The sequence below is a fragment of the Dryobates pubescens genome, chromosome 4 (genome assembly GCF_014839835.1).
Source record: "Dryobates pubescens isolate bDryPub1 chromosome 4, bDryPub1.pri, whole genome shotgun sequence".
Lineage (NCBI taxonomy): Eukaryota > Metazoa > Chordata > Aves > Piciformes > Picidae > Dryobates > Dryobates pubescens.
This window is the reverse complement of record NC_071615.1, coordinates 21848661-21871184: the sequence shown is the minus strand read 5'-3', so window position 1 is coordinate 21871184 and position 22524 is coordinate 21848661. Positions and strand designations below refer to the sequence as shown.

At 43.8% G+C, this 22524-nt stretch overlaps 1 protein-coding gene across 1 annotated transcript in view; it reads left to right on the top strand.

Annotated features, from left to right (window-relative positions):
* The first annotated feature begins 1581 nt into the window (after nucleotides 1-1581).
* The window catches only part of SLC4A7 (solute carrier family 4 member 7), an 87343-nt gene continuing 66400 nt past the window's right edge, over nucleotides 1582-22524 (top strand). The window contains 1 exon segment of the mRNA XM_054160931.1: nucleotides 1582-1644. Within this exon segment, the coding sequence (XP_054016906.1) occupies nucleotides 1597-1644 (48 nt within the window). The 5' untranslated portion in view covers nucleotides 1582-1596.

Here is a 22524-nt window from a genome sequence, read left to right as displayed (position 1 = left end):
TACATTTTTGTCTGTGAGCTCTGCAGGGCCTCCTTTTATAGCGTTCTCAGTCCAGCATGGTGTTTGCTGATGCACACATTCTTTTCATTTGCTGCTTCTAAAGCTCCTGATAAGACCAGCAGCTCTTACTTCCATTTGAGAGGGCTTGTTTGAGACCCAGTTTAGTTCTGATCCCCTCTCCTCGATGTCTTGACCCTGGTACATCTGTGTCAGTCAGCCTGCCTTCTCTTACGCTGCATGCGTGATTGCAGTCAGATACTGAAATCTCTGTGCCTGTCTTCAAGTAACCCATCCAGACTTTGACACTGTCTGAAGACAAGCTGGGATGGGGCCTGCAGGGAAGTCACTGTATTTCCTTCCTGACACTTCTGGGCCTCTGAGAGTTCACATGATGTATGTAACAAATGAGCACTAAGCACAGAGTGGTCCAAGGCGCTGGCTATATTGCATGTGTTGTGGAGCAGTGTGGCCTCTCTACCCTGCTGATGCATGTCAACTGATTGTTTTCATGTGTTAGAGCTTTACTGACAACTCAGTCCAGAAGTTCTGGACAGGCTGCCTTCTAGGTCAGGCCATGTGAGGTTTCAGGGTGGAAAAAGAGGCCATGGCATACAACTCCCCACCAAACTGCAGTGAGTGTAGTTAGGAGAAGTCCCAGAGTGATGTGTGTTACCAAGCATAGGAAATATGAAGGGATTGTTCATCTGCTGTGGAGGTGCACGTTCAGTCCTAGCAGTACATGGGTTTTTAAAACTGAATGTGTGCAAGGAGGGTGTAAGCTTTACAAAGGCAAACAAGGAGAAAGCTATCTCTGCTAGATAAGTGTAAACAGCTGTTTCTTCTAAAAGCTTTTAACTGAAGCAAAGCTTTGAGGAGCCAGCCAAAAGTACAACCTTGACACACCACCCCTCCTGCCTTTTGAATAAAGGAATGTTGGAACATTTATACAAGAGCAAATAACACTATTTTTGGTTACTTTTTTTTTTTTTTTTTGGTGGGGTGGGGGTGGTGAGGAAAAATCAGCCCGAAGTAGGCACCTGGCATGGCAAATGTCAAGCTTTTGTGGTGGAAGGTTGGCAGAAGTTGCCAGCAAGTGAGAAGTAGTGATGGGAGAAGCGAGGGTCTAACAGCAGCAGTCACCGGCTGCGCTACCGCTCAGGCCGGCCGCACAGGCTCTGCCAGCTCGGACTCGGAGTCTTGCCGTCAGGCGGAGCTGACCAGGGGGACGGCTGAGGCGAGGCTGAGGCAACTGTAACGGCCATGCGGCTCCGCGTGGGACCGCCGCTTCCACCGCCCCGCCCCTCCCCACCCTGCCGGGCCGCGCCAACCCCCGGGGGACCGCAGCGGGCGGGGGCGGCGGCGCGCCACGCGCTGCGCTCCCTCCATTGGCTGGCGGCGCTGCCGATCGCGCGCGGGGCGGGGGGAGCGAGTGCGCCGAGTAGGTTTGGGCTCAGCCCCCCGGCGCGGTGGAGTAGTCGTGGTCGCCTTGTTTGCTGGGCACCAGTGCTGCTCGCTTCCACCGGGCAGCCGCAGCCCCAGCCTGCGTCCGCATCGCGTTCTGCCTCCTCTCTCCTGGGCGATCTCGGCGGGGCCGCGATGGAAGAGGAGCGGGCGGGCGAGCAGATGAGACCGTTGCTCACCACGGTAACGTGGGAAGGGAGTGTGGGGAGCAGGGAAGAGCGCACAAAGGGCCCCAGCGGGACATTGCCTCCAGCGTCTTGTAGGGGGCCGTCCTCATTCCCTTTTGGGATGGGGTGGGGAGTAGCAGGATGCGCCGGGGACCTTAGTTTGTCTCCCTGTCTCGTGGCGGCGGCGGGCTGTGGAAGCGGCGCCGCAGGTATCTGCGCGCCCGGGGTTCTGTGGCCGCGGGGTTGGGGGGGCGCAGGTGTGCGCACTCGCCGGCCTCGTGCACGCCTCCGTGCCCCCCGGCGGGGGCGGCGGGGCCGCAGCCTTTGTTCCGCGGCAGCCTCGGGGCGCCGTCGCGGCGTGCGCCCGGCGGCGGCGGCCGCTGCCCCGTACCCCGCTTCCTTTGTGAGATCCCTGGGAGGCTTGTGCCGGCGGCGGTGGGCGGCGCGGCCTCCTCTGGCCTCGCCTTTCTCCCTGCCCCCGGCCCGCTCGCTGACGAGTTCCTGGGCGAGGGAGAAGTGCGCACACATGGCAAGCAGCGAGCTTCCCCTTGTCCTCATGTTACACGCTCGCGTAGCTGGGTCAGGTGGTGGGTACGTTTCCCTGCCGGATTTATATTGTTGGAAGGGGAGAGGTGGGGGGAGATGGATGAAACTACGGAGCTTGGGTTCGCTTCCTTCCCGGGCCGGTGCCTAAGTAAAGCAGGCATGTGTTGCCTTACTTCCTGTGCTTACTGAAAAATACATGTGGTTCAACAGTTGTAATTTCCACTCTCTTCAGATGACTCAAGGTCTGGATTTTGTTAATGCGCTTCTGAGCCCCTCCTCTGGTACTCTCCTTCAAGACCTTTTCCAAAAAGGTGTCACTTGTTTTCAGTGGGGATGTGGAATTTGTGACACAAAGAATGTTGTGATGGACAGAGAAATAACACTGAAAAAAATGCGAGTTTCCTTCATCTTTCCACTACTCTTCAAGGGGAGACTTGAGTCACATTGACAAAATTTGCATTCTAATGAAGTGCTGGCTTCCTGTGACATCAGTATGTTTAGTGGGTCTTTCCTTTGTTATAACAGCAGTGTTGATAACTTAGTGGTCCATGAATTTTGCACATTTCTTGGATTGTTACAGTTCTTTGTAGGCGCTTGACTACTTAAGATTTTGTAGGTCTAATTCCACGCGGCTTCTTTACCTTATCTCTGCCCCAGAAAGGCACAATCCCAATTGTTTTAGCTTGTTCGAGGCAAATTTGTGTAGGAGCAGACTGCTTGATAGGTTTAATTCATGGTGAAACTACCTTCCCTCTGTGTAGGAGATACCCCTTACCTGACAGGGGAATGCACCCATCTAGGAAAGAGATGCTAGTGACATAAGCATTGAGTGTATAGCGTCAAAGTGGATGATGCTAATCGTTACTCTCAGGTGAATTGAAATAAAAAGAGGATTGCAGATGTAATGAAAGTCAGTATGCTCTGAGCACATTTAGGTTTCTTGTAACAGAAATTAGCTAGAGGCTTTTGGGACAGAAGGATAAACTGCTCTACTAATGTAGCGGTCATTTTTGATGTAGGTGTTTTGAACAGAGGTGCTCAGTGGGGTCATCTAAGTTGGTTTCTTCATAACAGCAATGCCTAGTCAGGAGCCTGGCCTTGGTGCCAGAGTGTGTTTAGCAGGTAGCTGCAGCTGAGATAAAACTGAAATGGTTAGAAAGGAGAGAGCAGAAAGAATGGTAGGAACTGAATAAAAGGAATTTCTAGAGAAACCACATGAAGTAAATGGCTTAAAGAAACAATAGGTTGAAATTACTTTCTGGAAAGTGTGAATCAAATCTGAGAATGTAAGTACTGTGACTTGAAAATGCAGAAGTATGATCAAACAAAGAACACTGCAACACTTCCTTCTGCCACTGTTGGTAAATCAGGTGGTTCTATGTTTATGTGGTATTAGATAAGTAATAAGTAAGCTCTGGTACTACTTCTATGGAGGAAGACCTCAGTCAACCCTCCCCAGTTTATTTCATCTAAAGTATGAAATACCCTTTAACCTTCCTTGTTTTGTATTTTAGGTCCAGTCTTAAAGATAAGAATCATCAACTGTTTAGGACATAGGTGTTTTGAGAAGACTGTTTAGTGGCAATGTGTACATGAAAGTCAGAAGGGGGAGTTGAAACAAATGTCTGATAGAATTCTTACAACCAGAGAACAATTGAGGATTAGAACATCTGGGATGAGTAGAAGGTACAATAGGAAAAAGATTCATAACTGCATAAATTCACATTTATTTTCTTACCTTGCATACAATAAGCTGCACTGTGTTATCATTGGAAAAGGTTTACTGAAGGACAATGTGATATAAATTGGTTTCTAGATGAAAAATGATTAAATAGACTTGTCAGCCTAGTGGAGAAGATGGGGTAAGTATATGATAAGGCTCTCTAACACTCTTGTGGAGAGAGCAGGTAAAGATGGAAGAGGAGGCACACAATCAAATCAGAGTTAGGTGCTAGGTTCAGAAGAAACAAAAGGAGGTTGTTCACTTACTGTAGGGAATTCACAGGTGTGCTTGCCATATGATGTATATGCAGAAGGTTTTGTGGACTTAAGGGGAAGTTGGGCAAGTATTGAGAGAATGATAAGTTGAGGTGAGTAAATGGATGAGCAAGAGCCTCAGAAAGGGTCTGTTTTGAAAACAGGTGGAGGTTGTGAAAGTGTAAAGAGCTTGTTCTGTATTTCCTCTTCCCTCAACAGCTACTTATGGTCATTATTTTTTACTTTTAGAAGTGGAGTGTGTTAGTCTGCTGCTTTTAATACATTGGTGAGATTGGCAGTTACAATGATGGTAGTTCATTAAATTCAGTTCATTACTGAATAGTTCATTGGATTTCTTTGCACCAGCCATAAGTAGCATTTAAAGGAACATAATATTGCAGTTCTGTCTCTAGGTATTTTGCAGGTAATACTTTCAAATTTCCAAAACACTCTTTGTAATCTTAAGTGTTTTCTTCAGTAGTTGATACTACTTCAGTAGTGTCATAAAATGTTCACAAGGCAGTATGGCCAAGTAATGGGTTTGTGTTTCTTTGTGTCTGCTTCTTGCAGTGAAGAATGTCTGGTTTTTATCACTGTTCTACTGTAGATGATGTCATAACTGAAAGAAGCTCTTGTTGGAGTAGAACATACTTCTAGGCTTCTCCTTCTGTCATTCCTAAGTTGAAGTTATGTGGTCTGCCATATCCCACTAAAGAGGGCATTAGTGTCTCTATGGTTTTTTTCTTAAGTAGCTCTGTAGTTGACTATCACTTTTGTTTTTTTAACAGCTGTGCATGCTCATGATGGGATGGATTTTAGACTTCACTGTGCAACAGTGGCTGTGTTTCAGTGATGGCTTTGGGCTTTCACTTCAGGCTTTGCTCAAAGGCTTTCTCAAGTCCAGTCCACTTCCCCAACATGCATCATCGCCTTAATGGGAGTCTGTCTAATTCTGTGTACCAATGCATCTTTTTAATGCAAGAGGGTAGTGTCTGGTATTCCAGCTTCTTAAAGCCGTAAGAAAATATGTGAAGCCTTGCAAGAGTATAGATATGTCTGTTGAGATGTTAGAGCCATTTGAAATAACAAAATACACAAATGGATGAGAAGCACCCTGTCAGAATCTGCTAGTGATTAAAACTCAAGCAGTTTAATAATGAAAATGACAAAAAGCTTTTTCTTTTCAAGAAAAGTCTTAGATGTAACTTCATTTCCATGAATGGATTTCAAGGGAGAACCAAGTATTTGTTGACAGGTAGACTGGAATATATCGTTTCCAAACTAAGCTTTGGACCAGTTACTGGTAACTTTGTCTGTCTGTGTAGTACTTCTCCTGGGTTGTTATTGAAGCATTTCCTTTTAAAATACGTTCTAAGGATTGCTTTACCTTGGTGGGATTTTATATGTGAAAATGGAAGTAGCATCAGTACAGTAAAGCAAGCTTTTACAGAATCGAGTGTTTCATATCTTTCCACATATCCTGGATGACTTACAGCTTAAAAAATGAAATAGTGTCTTATTTGACTTAAAGCTTTTGTGATGGTAAGTCAAATGACAAGTCTCTGAACAATATTACACTGGTACATAAAATTTTGTCATATTAACATATTAAGCTTGAACCAGTGCTTTTCTGTTTATGACTGGACAAGGGTAACTGAGGGTATATTTGTAATGTGTAATTGAGGGCTGTGCAGGAAACTTCTTCCCTGCAAGTTTGTGGTGTCTGACTGGAGGCATGCTCTCCTCAAGTCAAGTGCATTGCTTTACCCTGGTGTGGCAGTCTAACTAAATAGCACTTATGAGAGAGAATTTTACTAGCCTGAAATCCTTGCAGACTTGAATCTATGAGTTTTGAGGCACAAGCTGCTTTTCTGTATTGGGCTGTATGGGCAGGGTGCGTGCATTTTACAGCATGCAGTGGGCTATGAGCAATGTCTCCAATTTGCCTCAGAGTTAAAGTACTGTAAGCTGCTATTGTTTGTGCTGTCAGGCTTTTTGAGTTCTTAAAGTTACCATGCCCGTCAAAAAACTTGAAGTGTTACTTGAAAACTTATATTAGGCTTCATTACAGTAGTTTATTTACTGTCCAAAATAAGCTGTAGGGTGTACTAAGTTGAGTAGTTGCTGCCTTACATCTGTGTGATTGGCATCACTGATTTGTTGGCTTTTGAATATTGATATCGTTTACAGAAGGGTATCTGTTACAGAAGATATTTAGTGGTCCTGAAGTAGTACTAGTTAAGAGCAGTTCTGTTTCCTAAGTGATTGATAAAATATGGAGCGTAACTTGAACAATATGTGAACTTAGCTAGAGAAGGTATCCAGTGAATGCTGTCATGCTTTTGGTACAATGTATTCTGCAATAATAAAGTTCAGGGACATTAAAATTAAGATAGCTGTCTATCTAGCGTTCTGAAATGGTTATATGAATAGCAAGCTTCAAATGAAGCAGATAGAGACAAGCACCATAAACTATTTAATTGTGTAGATCACTAAATGTCTGAATGCAAACATGAGATTAAAATTTTTTTTACAGATCATCTTCAGTGTTCTTAAATATGTATTTCTAAATTTACACTTGGACAATTAACAATAGGTGAAAAAAAGTATTTTTCAAGCGCAACATTTACATTTAAAAAGTCAGTCCTGACACCTTTTGCTCCTTTTTGTGTTACTGAGAATAGGCATCAATTATGCAAGCATCCCAAATCTACCTTGCCAGCATATCTCTGGTTACTAGAAGGGATTGTCCGCGTTAGCTTGTGCTTGGCAACCTCTGAGTTCTTTTATTCAGTGGGAGTTAAATTTGCTGCAGTAGAGAAAGCATGTGGTGACAAAGGACATGAGTATTTTAACCAGCAGATGGAGCCTTTTCAGTTACACACTGGCATGCATATTGACTCAGTTATAGAAAACTTTTTCTTAGTCTTTCAGTCCTTCTGTCTTTAGAGTATGACTCAGTTATTTTATAATTTGTTTATCTGCAGAGAAGGCTAAACGTTTTAGTTTTCCAATAACAGTGCCAGCATTGTACAGCAGGAAAGCCATTTCATTTTCATAAAAGTGCAAGAAGAGGGAATGTGCATTATGGGAATTGCAGTTATCTCTGTAAATTGTCTAGTGTCACACAGGTAGAGCTCTGTAGCCTTTGTACACCTTGGGTTGCCAGAAGTAACATTTCAGAATTTTCTTCTGTAGTGTTGTATTTGATGTCTGGATGCCCTCCTGGATCTGAAATAAGTTAGTGGATGTACACCATAATAATAGAATTAACCAGGTTGGAAAAGACCTTTGAGATCAAGTCCAACCTCTCACCCTGTGGTGGTTTAGGCTGGGTGCTGGCCCAGATGCCACTGCGCAGGCCACACCTGGGAGGTCCCAAGGGGTGGACCCAGCCCAGGGGGTGGTCACAGGGACCAGGTATTCCATTCCCATAATGCCCTGCACCCCTATAAAAAGGCCATGCGGGGTCTGCACTTCCTCTTTCGACCCCTGCTGCTGCCTAGGTAAAATGGCGTGAGCCGCCTCCCTTGGGCCTGCTCAGGCCCAAGGCTGGGTTGGGGGGGGGAAGAAAGAGCCCTGGGGGGGTTTGGGTGTACCCCCAGGTGGGGATGGGATGTTCTTGGGTATGTTCTGGGATCTCTCTCTTTGTCATGGTGCTTGTGGGTCTCTGTAAAACTTTCATTGTTGTTTGTTATTGTTTTTCCTATTTAAACTTTCCATCACTTTTTGCAATCCGTTTGTCTGAGTCGTTATCTCTGCCTGTGGTGGGGAGGGGATCTGCCCCAACCCATTACACACCCAACACCATCTAATCAACTAAACCATGGCACCAAGTGCCTCATCCAGTCTTTTCTTAAACACTTCCAGTGATGGTGACTCCACCACCTCCCTGGGCAGCCCATTCCAATGACAAATCACTCTTTCTGTGAAGAATTTCTTCCTAACATCCAGCCTAAACCTCCCCTGGCACAGCTTGAGACTGTGTCCTCTTGTTTTGGTGCTGGTTGCTTGGGAGAAGAGACCAACCCCCACCTGTCTACAACCTCCCTTCAGGTAGTTGTAGACAGCAATAAGGTCTCCTCTGAGTCTACTCTTCTCCAGGCTTAGCAACCCCAGCTCCCTCAGCCTCTCCTCATTGGGCTTGTGCTCCAAACCCCTCCCCAGCTTTGTTGCCCTTGTTCTGGACACGTTCCAACAACTCAACATCTTTCCTAAACGGAGGGGCCCAGAACTGGACACAGTACTCAAGGGGTGGCCTAACCAGTGCTGAGTACAGGGGCAGAATGCTCCCTGCTCCTACTGGCCACACTGTTCCTGATACAGGCTAGGACTCCTGACTTCTGCCCAGGAAATGCTGTTAGCTGAAACAGATTTTGTTTCTTCTTCTCCAGTGCTTTAAACTGGATGGACTCAAAGCTGTGTAATGGAATGGTTGTCCTATGTGAGTGTACTGGCACAAGCTGTCTTACTTAGGTAATGCTGGAGTTCTATGTAACCCTGAAACACCCCATGCTTATTAATTGCAAGTCTCATTTTAGCAGATGTATTTGCAGTGCTGTACTTGTATTGTCTTGTATCTTCCTTCATCATGGACTTGTCTGAAAGAGATTTTGTTTTTTTTTCTTGGGGTTTGACTTGCAAGTCTTAAGTGCTGCTGATTTTTTGGCAAACACACTGTCAAATTGAAGGACAGGACCTGATTAAAATCTTTTTGACCTCTCCATCATATGATGTTTTTGAGGTATAAGTTGTCTTTTACCAGAAATTCCTGCTGAGAGGTATTTTGAGATTTGTTGTGACTCAGGTGTGTGTTTTGTACAAATGATACAGAATGAGGACTGATATTTTTCATACTACATTGCTGTGCTAAAAGGCATTTAAACACATCTTGTTGGCAGTATGACTAAGGCAATATCCTGAAATACCAAAATATTTTTAAACTTAGAAACAGCCTTGAAGTTGTGTTCTTTTTTTTTTAAGCTAAAAGACAGTCTTCAGCAGAAGTTTCCAGATGGGGCACCTATTCTCACTGTTGCCCCAATTTAACAGAATTTCTGGAGTCCACCTCCAAACAAACAGGACCTTCCTGTGAATGAGGTATGTGAGCAGAGGCTGCAGATAGGAAGGGAGGATTTCTTACAGAGCAGTATACTTCATCCTCCCACCGTCTAATATATGTTGGAGTTCTGCTCTTTGGCCTTCTATTCTGCCCTCTGCTACTGTCCCTTCTATTCTACAGCTACAATACCCAGAATCTGTTAGCTGAAGTCTGCTTTTAGGAAAGGAGAACTGAGGAGTCTGTCTTTTCACTATGGTGATGTGTGTATTAAGAGTGTATATGAATAGTGTCTTGAAACACACTCTGCTTCCCTAAAGTGTGAAGTGAAGGTGTGTGTCACTTGTTTGTTTTCTTTTTTTCGTTCTCCCTGGTTATTGTTGTACTAAGCTGATTTGTCTGGATTTTCCATGACTAATGGCGGCTAAATATATGCCAGTGGTGTCTTGACTGGGATCTATTTTAAGATAGAGAAAAAGACAGCTAAGTGATTGTAAATACCGAGGTTAGGGCAAGGGTGATAACTTTTCCTAGCAAGAAACAGTTGGTAAGTTTGCTTTAATGAAAAGTGCTACTTCTGAACACCATGACTCTTTCACTAGCAGAGGACAGCTGCAAAAGGCTGGAGAATCTCTAATCAGGCTCTCTTGTTTGTGTATCTCTTTTACCAAAGAACAGAAAGAGATAAAAGCAAGAGCTTGTATCCATTCATTGCACCACTACAGCAACATAAGCTGTCACTCTAACTCCTGTGAGGTTATTGCTCTGCAACCTGCATGGACTAAGTACTTCTGTTACTTTTTATACTGTGTTCAGTTCCATACAAGGACTTTGAGGTGAGCCCCCAGACATGTCTCTTTCACACGGGAAGTATGAGAGCCTTCTGTTGTGTTCTCCATGTCTTTACTTCTCTTAAAAGTGACAGTCTTTTGCAACCATCCCCAGCTGAAAGTCTAATTCAAAAGCTTAATGCTCTTGCTGGCAAAGATACATACCCTTGTCACACTTTGTCAGATGGATCCTTGTTCCTGAAAAATTCCTGTGGTCATAGCAGTGAAAGTTCTGCCAATCTCTCTTTGGTGGTGCACACTAACAAGACAAGAAACAACAGGTTCAAGCTTGAACACAGATGATTTCACCTCAACACAGATGTTTCACCTCAACATGAGGAGAAACTTCTTTACGGGGAACACTGGAACAGGCTGCCCAGAGAGCTGTGGAGTCTCCTCTGGAGACTACTGACTACCCTAAGTGATCCTGCTCTGGCAGGGGGGTTGGACTTGATGATCTCTTGAGGCCCCTTCCAACCTCTAATTACTGTGACTGTGTAAGTGGATGGTGACATCTTCCCTCTGCTGTTCTTGGAGTTTGGATCTTTCATATTGCTTCAGCTGATTTTGTTGCTCTGCAGCACGTTGGATGGTCTTGAATGGTGTTTCAGGTGTGAACTGTTGGAACATTTGTCAGCCACCTCTGGGACATGTGCCATGTTCCTGCTTATGTTGTTAAACAATTTACCATCTAGTTCTGTTCACAATGCAGATTTAAAGCACGTGTCTTTATGGCAATGTCTTGTTCTACTTGCATTTGGCTTCTGATAGACACATCATGTCAATATTACTGTAACAACTCCAGTATTGTAAATTTACTTTCTTTGAGTTGAACCTGGTGTTGTTATTCATACCATGCTGCAGTCATGCCAGCTTCAAAAATGAAAGTGTTGGCTTGAGCGAAGTATTATGGGGCTTGAAGTTCAAACTGTAACACAGGAGGCTTCCTGTTCCAGTTGCTGCTTTTGAATTCCAGGTTTTTGGGGTCTTTACTCTTCCTCTGATGCAGTTTAGCCTGTTAGTTTTAAATCAAAACAATTACATTTTTTGGAGCCCAACTCATGGCACAAAAAGCCACTGTCTTAAGACAGTCATGTTTCAGCTGGAGACAAAAGGATTGAGATAACAGAAGACAGATAACAAGAGGATTCAATTAAGGCTTGAAGCTTAAAAGTGTTTTATATATATTTCTTTTTTTCCTATGCTGTTTGCTCTGTTGGGATATTTGCTTTCTGCTGGAGTCTGGCTCCAGTGTGCTGGCATCTTGTATATAGTCCTTCTGGTAATGAGCTTTATCCTGGGGCAATGGTTTACAGTTCTGATGCTCCTGTATTGGATACTGGCAGGCCAGGTTTTTTGCAGAGGAATACAGAACTTTCTCAAGAATATCACCAAGAGATCTGCCCCAGTGCTGGATAATGGTGAATGGCAGGGTGTATGGCAATGCAGGAGTAAGTTCTTAGGGCAGAGGAGTCCTCTAGTGGTTCGGAAATTCACCCCTGAGCAAGTGGAAAATCCTGATAAGCTGGTGAAATGTTTGGAAAAAGTCTGCTGGCAACCTGGGAGTTTCTGAGAGACAGAACATTGCAGTGTGGTGGACTAGTATGTGTGTATCGAACCCTTTTCATCCAGTGTTCAGATTCTTCAGGAGCAAGAGAAGGTCTCTGGGCCAGCAGAGATGGTTGCAGTGGAGAACCAGCCTTTGCCAGTATCAGCTCCCCCCGTGTGGAAAAAGAAACATAGAGGGAGAGCAGCTTGTCCTGCAAAAGATAATGACAAACAGAGGCCATCAAGGGAACAAGAGAAGGAGCCATGACTGCTTGCTTGGTTCTTATCTTTGATTTTGGAAGATGGCCAAAGACAGACAGTGGATGAAACAAAGAGAAGGCCTCCACAAGGCCAGAAAAATCTCTTCCTCTGTCCAGGCCTGTGTTTCAGCTGTGAAGGAACTGTCCCAGGAGGTCCATCAACTCAAGAACATGTTCTGTTCCCCACCTGTATGGTCCTGTGTTTCAGCGGTGAGGAGCAGGTGCTCCTCTGTCCAAGGCAGAGAAACTGGGAGGTACAGACCATGGCGTGCCTTGTGGTGTTACTTGCATGGGAAGGACATGAGGAAGTGGGATGGAAAACCCGCTGGCTGCACAAGTATATGAATTAAAAGGAAATTCTTCCCCTAAAGAATGCTGCCTCGGTTTCTAAGGGAAAGTTGCCCTAAAAGAGCAGTCAAGCTGATACTGCTTTTGATCCTTCTGAGGGGACTCCCGAAGCATCTTCACAAGATGCAAGTGATCCCAGTCAGAATTAGAGGAGCCCTACCTCCAACCAGCTGGAGGAGAGGGACAGGTAGGTTTATTGGACTGTACAGAACCAATGTTTGGCAAGTTGAAGGAGTGGAACCTGTCTACGTTTCTAGTGTGACAGAGGGATCTCCACTCCTGGATGTGTGGAAGATGAGCTCCGGAATGCAAGCCACAGTTTGCTTTCATTTGTAGGGGTGGAAGGAGTCACTGGTGGAAACAGCCCTGCCATTTGGACTGGTCATGGGCTGATCCAGAATGTACTGGAACCGTGTGGAGCTCCAGGGCATCTGCAGTGGGAGTGTTCTGTGTACTGCAAACCAATCTCATTTTGAGTGGGCTGTGACAGGTGTATATTGTTCATATTGTGCTGCTGGACATGATGTAGGGAGGGAGAATGTTACGGGTTGAGTTGAATCTGCTGCTGTTATTCATACCATGCTGCTATAATGTCAGTTTCAAAAACGAAAGTGCTGGCTCTAGCGAAGTATTTAAGGGGTTTGGAGTTCAGATTGTAATGTGAGAGGCTTTCTGTTCCAGTTGCTGCTTCTGGGTTCCAGGATTTTTTGGGTGCTGACTCTTCCAATGTGATGGTGGTAGGACAAGGAGGGATGGGTGAGTAGTTCTGGCATGGGCTTTTGGCTTGTTTGCTTCTGCTTGCCTGCTGCTTTGCACTGTTGTGGGTTTTTTTTCTTTCTACAAACAGGCTAAGGTAATTATGGATTTTGTACTAGGATTATCTGATTTTGCTCAGTAAACTATTCTTATCTCACTTTCTTTTTTGGTCTCAACCCTGAGTTTTTGTGTGTTACTTTTCCCTCACTTCTGTGTGGAGGGACCAGGCAGGTTAGCCTTTGCATTAACCCATGACACTGGTGCTGCTGTGTTGGCTGATGATGTTGCATAACTTCCGGGCCACTCAGCTTGGAGGGACCAAACACAATAGATGTTCATGTTTACATTTTACCAGGTCACATGCCTGTAATAATGTACAGTTCTGTCCTTTACCTGGAGGTACCTAATGAGGTATTTATTAAGCAACATATAGAGGAGAGACAATTCTGCTTCAGTTGAAAAGGTTAAAATTGTTTTCTTTGTGTGACATCTGTGAACATAATTTGTGGCAGGTGAAAACACTACAGCTTCAGTCTGTGGTGGGCATTGGCTTTCTTCACCTCTGTCTCTTCTCTAGAGGGATTTTAGCTGAATAATGCTAGTGATGCTTATTAGTGCTAGATACATTGCTGCTTTATTTGTATTAAAAAACCCCAAACAAAGTATTGTATTTCAAATATTGCTTGTTTTAGGCTGGTGACTTTTTGCCTTTCACCCCTCTTTGGCTTTCACAGCACTGTTGTGAGGATATACTATTATGTAAGCACGTGCATTTCTTTAACGTGTCAAACATATTTCCAGATGGACTTTGTGTACAAAAAAGGAAAGCAGAAACTTCTTAGCGAGTAGCCACGCTGGGTGTTACTATTGATAGCAAATTCTTAACTTTGCATGTCAAATGACTGCACCCAACCAGTCATGCATTTTAAAACTTACATAAAAACAGAGTAATAGCATCTGATCGTTATTATGACTCATTTAAGGAAGAGATAAAACCTGAGCAGCAGAGATCCTTTCCTTATTCAGTTTGATATTTATTTATATTGCTGCACTTGCCTGCCATTGAAGGATATTAAAAAGCAAATTAAGGAGGCAGATACTCTTGAAATCAGCATTTGGTTGAATTGAAGATAGTTAGGTAATGACAGGATGGAGAGACATATTTCAGCTTGTAGATGAAGTGTAAAAAATCAGTCAATTGAGGCAGATTTAGATTGTAAATACAAGCAAATATATTAAAGCTTTGGTAACTCATCTCGATGGAAATTCTTGAGTTTTGAAAACTGCTTATGTATGCTAACCAAAAAAGGAGGAGCATTAACCATTTTTTTTGGCATCAGTGATGCCATCTACCTGCCTTAACTACTGATGCTATAAAAAAAATGCTTACAATTACTTTATATGTTTTAGAAAGGTAACCAGTTGGGTTTTTTTCATTGTATTTTGTAGTGCACTTTGCTAGATTGACTCTACTTGCTTTTACTGAAATACCTAAGTGTATATGATTCTGTGCATGGTAAGGATAAATATTCTTAGGTCTTGTAGACTGAGATGTTCTAGGTGGAGCTGCAGATGAGGGAAAATAGTTTGAGAAGCTGAGAGTGTATTTCCTTAAACTTAGTAGAATAAACAGTTGTTTTTAAACTAAAGTTAGACATTCAAGCCTTCAGAACAGGGGACCTAAAAAGGATTAACTGTCTGATCTCCAATAAAATGAACAAATTATAGGTAGAGTGCTAGCATATTTTTTTTTAATGGATCAGCTGCTCACCAAGTGATTGATTAAAAAACCCACGACTATTTGTCAAGCAAAACTTAATCTATATTGTGGATTGATGCATTCAGAAATAACTATCTTGTTGAACAAAAGGCTTATTTTTCTTTTGCTGCCCTTAGAAATCTATAGGGCTTGATGGCCCCTGGTTAGGTAATGAAGTTTCAAGTATCCAAGGCTGTAATCTTCTTGTTGCTGCAGAGTGCTTTGAGTTAAAATTACAACTGGTGCATATTTTGAGTAAAGCCATATGTCCGCTTCCAAGTACTGGATGATGTCATAGCCACAAGGTGAACTTGGTGGCAGTGAAGACACAAGGGAACCAGGAAAATATATCTGTTTTTCAGAAATACCTTGATCTCCAAACTGAGGTTTAAATTTGTTTTAGCGGTTGCAGAGGTGGCAAGAGCTGGGGAGAGACGTGGACGATGGCAGTACAGGTGTCGGGGCTGGGAATGGTGCTGTGGAGGCTAAGCGCTTGTTATGACCTTACCAACCCTGGGCAGCATGGGGGTGGGGGGTAGCCGCCCCTAAGGTTCAGATAATTCCCTTGGAGTAAATGACGGCGGAACGATGCCAAACAGCTACCGAACTGGGTTTTAGACTGAACCGCAGCAGAGGCAAAAAATGGGAGGAAAAATACCGATCAAATACGAGGGCTATCACAATTTGCCTGGCTTAAGAATGCTGGCATTGTCGCAGGAGCAGGTCCAAGTTTCTTGGCGGCGGTGGGGAGCAGGGCTGTTCCATGTGGTCTTCCCTAGGCCGCAGGCAGCGCGAAGCAGAGCCGTGCCAAGAGCCTTGTCTCCGGGACGCAGGCAGCGAGCCGGGGAGCCGAACGGTGCGGGGCCGAGCGGAGCGGCGGGGACGCAGGGCCGTGCCACGTAGCCGCTGTCCCTTGCCTCTTCCCGCTGGCTGAGGCGCGGGGCCGAGCGGAGGGGCGGCGGAGCGAGGCGGTGCCACGTGTGTGCCTGCCGCGGAGCCCTCCAGGCATACAGGCAGCGTCGGGAACGGGGAGCCGTGGCGCCATGCAGAGGAGGCAGTGTGGGGGGCGGCGGGAGTCAAGGGAAGCAGAGCCGAGCCGAGGGGCTTTCTCCAGCCCCTGCTTCCCGCTAAGTTTCCCCGTTTTCCCGTCATGGGAAGGCCCCGGGCCCAGGGCACCGCCCCCAGGCCGTGTGCACCCCCGCCCCTCAGTGGCGCTGGTTGAGCCAGCGAAACCTTTGGGGGCTCACGGCCCGAGGGGATTCTGGCTAGGCAAGGCGGTGACGCTGAATACTTGTGACGATACAGAAGGTGTATCTGTGTTTGTATGCACGCTTGTCTCTGGAAATGTAATGTAAATGTACAACATGGGTGATTTCCTGCTTAAGAGTAAAGTGTACCTCTGTCCCAGATAGCATATTGGCTTCTATATTGTGACCTGCATCGCTTCCATTTCTTGTCAAGCTCAGAGGATCACTTGTAAATTTGTGGTGACATACCATAAGAGTGTAAACAATGTATTATGGCCACATTATGATCTGGAGAACCTGTTTCTTGCTTCACTTGTCTTGTGGTATAAAAGAGGCTCTTGGGCAAAGAAAGAAGAAAATGTCCCTTTCTGCCTTGGGGTTTGCTAAAAAGTAATAGTAAAAAGTAAAATAAAAACTCCACAAACAAACACAAAACCCCCCTCAACATGGAATGCCATGATCAGATACAGAATGCTGTAAAATGTAATGACATCTGAATAGTGACTTGTTGAATGGGTTGTTGGAGTAGATGTGTGCTCTTGTCTTTAAGATGTACTAAACCGGAATGGAAGATGATACGTATTGTTACAGAAAAGTAAAGAATGAACATGATCTTCATTTTGAGAACTGGTCTGCTATAGAGTTATGTATCAAAATAATTCTGTGCTGTGCAAGTCTGATATTTGTTTGTTTTGTTAGAAAGAGCTTTGCCTGACTTTTCCCTTAACCTCACCTGCTGACAGGTAACCTCAAAGGAATTGGATTGTCACCGAGTGCCCTGTTCTGTGTGAGCAGTCTTACATTCCAATGATATGGAAGGATTCCTCTGGGATATCTCCTATTAAAAAATGTTTTGTGACACTGAAAAATTAGTGCACTTTCTCCATGTGCCTGCAGAGACTGGCAGCATTGGAGAGATTTTTTTCTTGGTGGTGGCTGTAGACAAGGGCCCCTCCTTTAAGATGAGAGCAAGAGCATTTGCAACTCTGGAATAGTGTCATGTGTTGTATGTAACTAAACAGAGATTTCCTTCTAAGCAATATAATGGCACCTTTCCTCGTGTGCTAGTGTCTTTCAACCTTGTTATGAATTTCTAAGCTTGAAGTGTGTGCCTTGTTCCTTTTGATGAATGCAGTTTTAAAGCATCTCTAAACATACCCACAGAAACTTCTAGGCAGAAAGCAATGAAGACTGAGTTGTGATATGGATCACAGCATTGTAGAATGCTGTCATCTAGTCCAACCTCCTCTGCACTGAGCAGGGGCATCCCCAACTAGATCAGGTTGCCCAGAGCCTGGTCAAGCCTGTCCTTAAATATCTCCAGGGATGGGGCCTCAACTGCCTCCCTGAGCAGCCTGTTCCAGTGTTCACTACCCTTATGGTAAAGAACTTGTTCATAACACCCAGTCTAAATCTATTCTTGTCTAGTTTAAAACCATTGCCTTTTGTACCATCACTACAGGTCTTTATAAATGTGACACTTTCTTTGACGTTTGGCATTTCCTGCTTTGTGTTGGTTGTGTTGCTGAAGAAAGTACTTATAAATCCCTTAGATCTCAAGAAAGCAACTTTGTTCAAAGTACCAGAAATTGAAAAGGGTACAAAAAATAATCCTATTTTCCCCTTGATATACATAGTGATTATACTTTGAGGTGGTCAGCAGCAGCCATGACCTAATTTTGCATCACCTGTGTAGACAAAAGGTTTGAAACAAGCTACAGGCTTTGCATCATGATTGGCCAGTAATGCTGTATCAGTGCAAGTCACTGAAAATCCAAACCTCAGAACTCTCTGTGGGAATTGAAATGAGGCTAAATGATCTTATGCAGTGCTGAAGGAGCAGAGCTCTTGGTGCAATTGACCACGGAACTCTTTGTAGATGAGAAAGCAGAGGATACTTAAAAGACCAGCTGATTATGTAAGTCACAGTACATTAGAAGTTGGAAGGGACCTTAAGAGTTCATCAAGTCCACCCCCCCTGCCAGAGCAGGATCACTTTAAGGTAGTCAGCACAGTAATAAATCCTGGTGGGTTTTGAAAGTCTCCAGAGAGGGAGACTTCACAGCTCTCTGGGCAGCCTGTTCCAGTGTTCCATTACCCTCCCTGTAAAGAAGTTTCTCCTCATGTTGAGGTGAAATATTCTATGTTCAAGCTTGAACCTGTTGTTTCTTGTCTTATTAGTGTGCACCACCAAAAAGTTAATGTGCGAAATCTACTGGCAGCAAGTAATTTGACAGAAATCTTACTCATGGCAATAATAATTTACATCAAAGTTGTCCAGAAACTAGATGTAATGAAACAGATGGAATTACTTGCTTAAAACTGGTTGTGGTCCTGTTGCACTATTTGAAGACTCCACTTGAGCAGCGAAGAAGTTGTCTTTTCTTTGTAGAATGTGCCACCTAGCATATAGCTACAGCACAATAGAGAAGTCTAGGATGGAGCACAGGGGTTGTTTGTCTTCCCTTGCAGCTGAGGGATTAGTAAGGTTTCTGGCTTTAAAGACTTACTAGTTAGGTGCTAACCTTAATAGTGTTGAGCAGCCCAGGTTTATGCTGCTTGTAAAATTGCACAGTGATCTAAGACTTGTTTAGGATTTAAAAAAAAATAATCAAAAATGCTGCTAGAATGCCTGAAAATATATTTAGGTAAGAACAAGCCATGAAGGATATGTGTAAACCGAACAGCTTTGATTTTTAGAAAGCATTCTCATTCTTGAAAAAAAAAAAAACAAAACAAAAAAACCACCACCAACAACCCAAAACCACAAAAAACGCCACCAAAAACCCTCAAACCAAACAAAAAACTCAAAGCAAAAAATCCCTGTAAATAAAATCACCCCAACCCCTTTGGCCTAGCACAGTGCCATTTGCATGGTGACCACATGCTCATACATGTTGAATTGCTGTTCTTGGTAGCATTCTGTGTGAACATGTGTGGTGGTGAGAGAAAGTTCAATTCTTTCCCCCCCCCAAAAAGAAATCATGGCTAACTCAGTTGGAGAAGCAAAAAAATGGATAAGCTATATTTACAAGCAGGATGACATGCAGTGAATATAAACACAATACACAGTATTTACAATATATACAGAAATATACAGCAAAGAATATAACACAGAAAACCTTCCCTCCTCCAGTGAGGAAGGACCCCCCCTTCTCCCCCTTCCTCCCTTTTTTCCCAAAAAGGGTGAGAGAGAGGTAATTAATAAGGAGGAAATTCTGTTAGTTAAAAGCATGTGCTAAGCAAAGAATTAGTTTCTTAGCTCGTTAGCTCAAGGTCAGCTCCATCCAGCACAAAGGAAAGACAGCAGACTGGAACAGAGAGACTGAACTAACTGAGACTCAAACTGAACTAAAATTTAAGGTTGCATTCTACCAATGAAATTAATTTAGAATATCCTTGTTTTCTTTCTTACACCAAAACATTCAGCTAGAGTGTTCCAGTATCTGTCCCTTTCTTAAAGGCACAGCCTAAAATGGTCACAACACGATGAATTTCTTCTGTCTCTGTCTACTGAGGGATTTTTTATGAGTACAGAAGTGAGTGAAGTATTCTGGAACTTAGTGTAGATCTGTTTTTCAGCTTCATCAATGTATTTGAATCAGACTGCAGGGTGATTTTTTTTTTTAATTTAATATATTTATTTTTTAAATGGTATCTGCACAACAGAGAGTAAATAGTAGTCTCACTCTTGATGCCTACTCAGTTTTCAGATTTCAGTGACATCCTCTCTAGAGAATAGAATAGAATTAATCAGGTTGGAAGAGACCTTTGAGATCATCAAGTCCAACCTGTCATCCAACACCATCTAATCAAGTGAACCATGGCACCAAGTGCCTCATCCAGTCTCTTCCAAAACACCTCCAGTGATGGCGACTCCACCACCTTCCTGGGCAGCCCATTCCAATGGCCAGTCTCTCTTTCTATGAAGAATTTCTTCCTAACATCCAGCCTAAACCTCCCCTGGTGCACCTTGAGACCATGTTGTCTTGTTCTCATGCTGGTTGCCTGGGAGAAGAGACCAACCCCCACCTGTCTACAACCTCCGTTCAGGTAGTTGTAGACAGCAATAAGGTCTCCTCTGAGCCTCCTCTTCTCCAGGCTTAGCAACCTCAACTCCCTCAGCCTCTCCTCACAGGGCTTGTGCTCCAAACCCCTCCCCAGCTTTGTTGCCCTTCTCTGGACATGTTCCAGCGAGTCGACATCTTTCCTAAACTGAGGGGCCCAGAACTGGACACGGTACTCAAGGTGTAGCCTAACCAGTGCTGAGTACAGGGGCAGAACGATGTCCCTGCGCCTACTGGCCACACTGTTACTGATACAGGCCAGGATTCCATTAGCCTTCTTGGCTACCTGGGCACACTGCTGGCTCATGTTCAGCCTACTATCGACCAGTACCCCCAGGTCCCTTTCTGCCTGGCTGCTTTCCAGCCACTCTGACCCCAGCCTGTAGCACTGCATGGGGTTGTTGTGGCCAATGTGTAGAACCCGGCACTTAGATGAGAATAAATATGCAGCTCTCAGAATAATGTGTAATTCTAGAATGGCAGGAGGGCTCAAACTAGGAATCTACTTCAGCATCCTGGATGGCTTGTGACAGCTGTCCTGCAATGTGCTGTGAAACACAGGAGCCCACTACTGGGACAATACGCCAGAGAATATCTTCTGTATGGAGTACATCTATCACTTTTTTTTTTCCATTGGAAGCACTCAGTTCCATAGGTATGTGCTCATAAAAACTGAAGCAAGCCAAAATGCACCTCTTGGGAACTAGCTGCTATGTGGAAATTGCATTCAGAAAAATACTTGTAGGCAGTCAAACTCTTGTATTTTATGGCTAGTTTAAATTCATTAAATGGTGAGCCACTGCCTATGGAGGTTTGTGTTCTTTTTGCTAAGAGAATAACATTCTTGGAGGAATAAAATGCTCATCTTAATATGAGTAGTAGGTTCCCATTTAATAAGAATCTGAACAAAATTGTCTGTTGTGCTACTTAACATCTGATGGTTTGTATCATACAACTTGCTTCTGCATATCTTAATCTGTTACTTGCTTTCCTTCCCTCCTGACACCTCCATGACCTCAGCTACCTTCCCCCCAGTCCAAAATAAAGCCTCATTTAGAAGTATTATTGTCTCATAGGTCAGTATTTCTTGTGTTGGTGGGTTTTGTGGTCATGGGTGGTTTTGGGTTTTTTTAGTTGTTTCAGATAGAGGAAGTAAGGTGACAGGGTTGGCTTTTATTTTGGGCTGCAGTGTTAGAAAAGGTTGTCATGTTAATTTTGTATAATTTGTTGCTATAAGGAAGGATGGAGTTTGGATTGTGGATGCAACTCAATGCTTGCTCTCCTTCATCCCCCAAAACAGGATTGGAAGACATCAATAGAAACCTCATACCAGATCTACCAATTTACAGGCCTGGACGTCCCTATGTCGGTCAATATGTGGATATGTCAGTATGGCCTTCTTGACAGAAAACAAACACTCCATTTCCTTGAACTCTCTGGCTAGGTCTCATAGTGCGGGGCTTGAGCTAAGGTGGTAAATGGTGCTCAGAGGGCAGTCTTGCCCACCACAGCTACTTTAAATCCTGTCCTGCCATCTCAGAAGGGCAGGTGAAGCACAGCTCTGCCTGCTAGAGATGCCGCAGAGCCAGCAATAAGGTGGTTTACTACCTCTTCATCATAGACTAGGATCATAATTGCTCTCTCATTTTAGGAGCAGAATTTGGAAGATAGGAAAAAAGATCTTCTGGCTGGAGTAATACATGCATCTGGCTGCTGTGATAATGCTAGTGTTGCTATAAGATGTGATAATGGATATTTTTACAGATGGATCCAGAAATTAGTCATAACATGAAATGAAAATTACTCTTCTAATTCGTGCTTCTGCATTCCACATCACAGTTAACAGAGGCTTCAGAATTAGTCCAATTTTGTTGATTTTGAGAGCTTGTTTTAAAATTTAAAACCTTTCTGTTTTAATGGAAATTATGGACTGTATATTGGCATGTGAAAAAACTGAAGGTTTTGTAAAGAGCTAAGAGTTCAGATGAAATCTTTCTTTACTCTCTGGAGAATGGACACACATCTTTTTGGACCTGTGTTTCCAGAAAAAAACTTTGTAGCTGTTATTGCTCAAATAAGTGAAACTTGATGGAGTATAAAAGTGAAGGGGGGGAAAAAAAAAAGGAAAGATTAGTGGGAAAAGTGTCACAGTACATTAGAGGTTGGAAGGGACCTCCAGAGATCATTGAGTCCAACCTTCCTGCCATAGCAGAATCACTTAGGGTAGTCTGCACAGGAATGCATTCAGGTGGGTGGGTTCATCATAGTATCTACTTATGTTTCCTTCCCCCCCCCCCCCCCTTTAAAAAAAAACAAACAGTCATATATTTTATAAAGATTCTTTTGCAGCATCAAACATGAGGTTTGAAATACATTTACAGCACAAACAGCTTTGCTCTGAGTGCTCACAGTGTTGTCAAGCAACATGGTAAAGGATATGGTAAATTTGAGTTTGTCTACAGATGGCTTTAGAATAGTTCTGTAGTTAAGCATAGAATC